Source organism: Rattus rattus, chromosome 12 (assembly GCF_011064425.1).
Source record: "Rattus rattus isolate New Zealand chromosome 12, Rrattus_CSIRO_v1, whole genome shotgun sequence".
NCBI classification, from domain to species: domain Eukaryota; kingdom Metazoa; phylum Chordata; class Mammalia; order Rodentia; family Muridae; genus Rattus; species Rattus rattus.
The window spans coordinates 71,280,038-71,285,318 of record NC_046165.1 but is presented as its reverse complement, the minus strand read 5'-3'; the positions used below and the strand labels follow the sequence as shown (position 1 = coordinate 71,285,318).

At 46.9% G+C, this 5,281-nt stretch overlaps 1 protein-coding gene across 1 annotated transcript; it reads right to left on the bottom strand.

The window, feature by feature from the left end:
• Nucleotides 1–204: 204 nt before the first annotated feature.
• On the bottom strand, nt 205–675 carry LOC116913355 (eosinophil cationic protein-like). Its single transcript, XM_032917509.1, has one exon. The coding sequence runs from the start codon at nt 673–675 to the stop codon at nt 205–207; it is 471 nt and encodes a 156-aa protein (XP_032773400.1).
• Nucleotides 676–5,281: the final 4,606 nt, after the last annotated feature.

Here is a 5,281-nt window from a genome sequence, read left to right as displayed (position 1 = left end):
CAGACACAGAGACACCAGAGATCTAGATGTGTATGCAAAGGTGTTTATTGATTACAAAAATCTGTTAAGCTATATTAAAGGGAGTCAGGGACAGGTTTCATGAGGACAGGAGCTGATACGCAGTGCAGACAGAGGAACTGGATCTTCACTACTGTGATCTTGGCAGGAGCCGATGAGCTCAGGTACAAAGTGCTGGCACTGGAGCTAAAATATCCTATCCAAGTGAACCGGAACCACTGGGTACATGGGACTGTCCCGTCGACTTCTGGGGTCACAGGCAACTGTGTAGAACTTCAATGAATTGGTAGTTTGGTATGGGCATTGGGGATAAACGGCTGCCGGATTTGTGAGGTTACAGAAAGTAATATTCACCTGATATGTACTGTCATGACAATTTGTTCTTGTCCTGTTACTAGTACAGGTGGTGTTTGTATTGCCACACACACCAACAACACTAGCAAAACTTGTATGAAGAAAGGTATTTATGTCCTTACATCTTCCTGTATAACTGTTAACACGCCGCATGGCAGCATTACATTGGGGGTAGGAGCTATTATAGATGTGCTGGATGGCAAACCGCTGGGAACGGGTTGGTGGCTGGCATGAGGCAAGCATTAAGACAAGTCCCAGCAGCAAAAGGAGACAAAGTCTGGACTCGAGCAGCTTCAGACCCATGTTTCCTGTGACAACAGAAGAGAAGAGACTACTCCCACCTTGGCTCACTTTGCCCTCTCTCTTCCTGAAGGCCCTCTGCTGTCACTAGGTCCACGGTACCACTTCTCCTGGACACTGCCCCATCACTGCCCCTCCTGTCCCAGGCACAGACAGTCAGTGTCTTACCCAGTGTGCGTTGTGGCTCCTGTGGAACTGAGTGCTGGCTGTCCTGGAAATCAGGGTAATGGCTGAGCTCCTCTTGGGCCCACAGATATAGAACAGGATCTGTGGGTGGAGCCTGTGCCCCAGAGTCTTCAACGTGCAGAACCCACAGATTGGTACACTGCCTGCTTGTGCAACTGGCCTTCTGTTTCTTTCTTGGCCAAGCCATGGTGCTGCTGGTAGCATTGTAGGGCATCAAATTCCAAGCCCTCTTGTGCAGGGCAGTTTGAAGTCTGAATCTGAACTCTACATAGAAATCTCTGTGTTGCCTATTGACTGGCTGAAGATTTCATGACTGTTTTCAATAATGGACAGACCAAGTTTTCTATTGCCTGGCTACAAATAGAAACAAAGCCTTGGAAAACCAGAATCATAAAAGAGTTTACAATTTCTGTCCTTTATTTTTAAAATTCTATGATGTTGAGGTGTGCAGAGATAGCTCGGTGGTTAAAAGCACTTGCTGCTCCTCCAGAGGACCCAAGTTTCCTTTCAGCACCTATGCTTGGTGGCTTAAGACTGCCTGTAATTCCATTCCAGGACATCTGATGTCTTCTAATAGCATCTGGTGGCATGTTCATACACATGTACACAGACACACAGAGACACATGAGCACAAATAAGTCTTAGGGATGGGTGAGATGTCAGTGGTGAAGAGAACGTCCCTTCTTCTGGATTTCTTCCCTTCCAGAGGACCCCAGTTTGTCACCCAGACGTCACAACTATAGATAACTCCAGCTCAAGAGTTAGTACATGTATAAGCATGGCACATTTACCTGCACATGCATGGCACATGTGAGTGTAGAAACATTTGAGTGCAGACACATGTGAAAGTTAAAAAATAAACTTTAAAAGTTGCATTTACAAACAATAACAAAACCCTTTACTCACGGCATACTGCACTGTATTCTTCTGATCGGTTCCTGTATAAGGTTCCTTTCTGCATTTCCGACTACACACATTTGCCTCCAGAGCTAGTACTAATGGTCTAGCCTTATGGACCTGCAGGAGAACACTGCTCTATGTAAGATGTCCAAGAACATATCAGCCAATATAAAAAATACACTACACCCAACAGAATATTTATTTCTGTTTTTCCTTGTGCTGGGATTTGAATCTGGGGCCTTGTGCACTGTCGAGAATTCCAACCTACTAACTACACACTTCGGTTATGGGGTACAGCCAGAGTGACATCCTAGTAGTAAGGCCTTAGCTTTTTTTCCACACTTGATGACTATCATGAGGTATTGTCTCAAGAAATACTTCCTCAGTTGACCTCTAAACCACAGTGAGTATTTGTTGGTGTCCAAACTGATAGACAGATGTCTTTTTGTGCAGAGATGTCTTTTCTATTGGTGAGAGGTTGTGTACAAAACTTGGAATTTCTTGAACCTTTGGATCCTCTTACAAGGACTACTCTTGACTGACAGATGCCCGGGGTCAGCATAGTATTTGACACAGACCTGCCAAGTGCTCAGGCTGTCTGTAGAAATGACAGTGCACAGCATTAATAAGATTGTCACGGTAACTGTTTTATAGGGCCTGATCATTTGAGGGTGCTAAGAAGAGTGTGTGTGTGTGTGTGTGTGTGTGTGTGTGTGTGTGTGTGTGTGTCCTGTAGAGAACACTACAGAACATGTAGAAATCAACTTATCCACTCATGGACTCATGCAATCAACAGACTCATAACTGGAGGCCACAGGACAGAGAAGACCAGCGTTGAGAAGGAGCATTAGTCTATGCACCTCATTTCAGAGATGAGGGATAAAGCACCAGAGGCCAGACTCAAATGCTGTCATGAGATCATGCCAGAGAGAGAGACTGAGAAAGAGACTGTTCCTTGCAGGCTTTAGGTTTTTGAACATTTGCCATTGTCTCCTTCATGAATCCTTCCTAATTCTTTGATGCGAGAGCTAAGACTGCTTGCTCCTCCTAATCAGCTTCCCCAATCAACAAGTTGCCAGAGTGGTCTCAGGCTGTCCCATGGTGCAATAGCCAAGTTCTCTGCATCTCCAACAACAGACTGAGAAAGACACTTGTTACTGTGTGATCAGGGTTCCTTTCCACAGGTTGTTGGTCTCTCTAATAAAGGAATTTTTAAATATATTCAGAAGAAAGCTCATTTGGTTAGAACTTAGGAGAAAACCCAAGGAGAGGCAGGCAACCTAGACATCCCTGCAGCAACTAAGAGTGAAACAGAGGAGGCAAGAAAGACTTGCCTTTTAAGTGTGAGGCAGCAGTGCGTGTCAGCAAACAGCTGTGAAGAGCAGTGTCCAGACAGAGAGAGAAAGCTAGGGGTGGGGCAGGGGGATGCTTAGGACTTTGGTCAGTATCCAGAGGGAAGGTTATGCTTTTTAGTTAAAACTCGGGAAAGCAGGCGGCTTCCAAGTGGTTTGGTCACTGCCTGGATTCTCATTGAGGGGATAATTCTTCTTCCCCTTGGCGTGTCTTCAGGTGACTCAGCTTCCTGAAGGAACAGTCCCTGTTAGAACTTAGCAAACAGTGCAGGGTCAGAGACAGCAGCTGAGCAGTCAGTCCCCCTCCAGGTGATCTTTATTAGCAGAGCCTCAGAGCCACAGGCAGCCATGATTGGGCCTTGTAATGGGAGACTGTGAGAGGCAGCACACCATGGCCATAGTAAGCCAAGGCGGGTGGGGTGGGCCAGGAGCTGGAGATTTTCCTTCAATTCCCGAGGACAAGGAGGCCATCTGACCTCTGGAGCAAATCCAAGGGTCAAGTCTCAGCCCAGAGATGGAGGAAGAGTTCAGGTTTCTTTCTTTCGGTGGTTGAGAGGAACCAGCTTTTCCTTAATGGACCTGAAAAATCCCATTGGGGTTTGTCGCGCCCACCTCGGCCGGCAAGGAAGACGCAACACGGTTGGATTCTTCTCAACAGCCTTTACTGCAGGACACCTTCTTTGTTGATACAGGGAGGCGGCGGCAGCCTGCCCTAAGTGTTACAGCTTTAAGTGTTACCAGCTCTAAGTGTTACAGCTCTCAGTATTACCGCGCCGAGCGGCAAAACCGCTCTCCTTATATACACTACAGCATGCTAATATCCTTTCAGGGATTGGTGGGGCATGAGTCACCCCACTGCCATCCCAGCTACTTGTCCTCCAGTGATTGGCGCGGCATGAACCTGCATGAACCTCCATTAACATAGTAACGCCCCAGCCAGACTGACGCCAGGTGCAAAACCCCACGCATGCTCAGTACTGTTGTTAGGAGGGCGGCAGATTCACCTCATTATCATACAGCTGCTGCGCCGCTCCCTACATCTCCCCCTTTTTTGTTTAATAAAATGACTGGTCTAGATCTGGGTGTCACGTCAATCTTGTCATTGCTCCTGTCTTAGGTCGTTCCTGACGATGACTCGGCCTTACCCGTCGTTGGGTCACCCTATCGCCACCAGGCCCCGTGTCTTAGGTTGGTCCGAGCTCGAGGAAAGTTGCCCGTCCCTGGATACAATGACCCCACATGACTGTGACAAAATGATCTAGGGCGAACTCTTAATCTTTCAAAGAGGCCAGCCATACATTGGGAGAAGCACCATTGCCAATGGCGGTCATAGCCTGGTAAACAACCGCTTTGTGTCTGGCATGTTCTCTTTTTAAACGGCCAATAAGCCAGATACATACCCCGCATCTGTGGAGGACAAGTAGCTCCCCAGGCAAACATGCCCGCCCACTCCTTAAAAAAGGAGAAAGCATTGGTAACCCATGAGGTAAAGTCTTCAATTGTGATGGGGTCCAGTCTAGTGCTGTTGAGGACAGCAATCTGCATCAGTCCCAGTAGTAATAGTAGGGTTCATAGTCTCATCTTCAGGAAGAGCAGAAGGCAATTTTCAAGTCAAGCGCTCAGGTACCCAAATTGGATTTTCTTGATTCTGCGGAAAAACACAAACAGCTCCCCTAGATCTCGAAATCACGGGATCTGGGCCACGCCATTCATCAGTTAAGACATCCTTCCACTTTACTTCTGCATTAGTTATAGGTGTAGTAGCAGCATGGCGATCCGCGGCAGAGCAGCCATGCGCATCCAAAATTAAGAAATTTAGAGTAAAAAGAGCTAAAGAAAGTTGTTCTTTTGGTGTTCGGCCGCTGGCGATTCCCTCATTTTGTTTTTGTATAAGCTCTTTTAAGGTACGAAGTGCTCTCTCCACAATTCCTTGACCCTGGGGATTGTATGGTAATCCTGTAGTATGACTGATCTGCATTGTCTGGCAAAATGTCTGAAAGGACTTTGCTGTGTAGGCAGGCCCGTTGTCTGTCTTGAGACTATCAGGCTTTCCCCAGGCCGCCCATGCCTCTAAGCAATGGCTAATGGCATTACGAGCCTTTTCACCAGTCATCAGAGTAGTGTGTATAATACCGGAACAGGTATCAACAGAAACATGAGCATATTTTAAA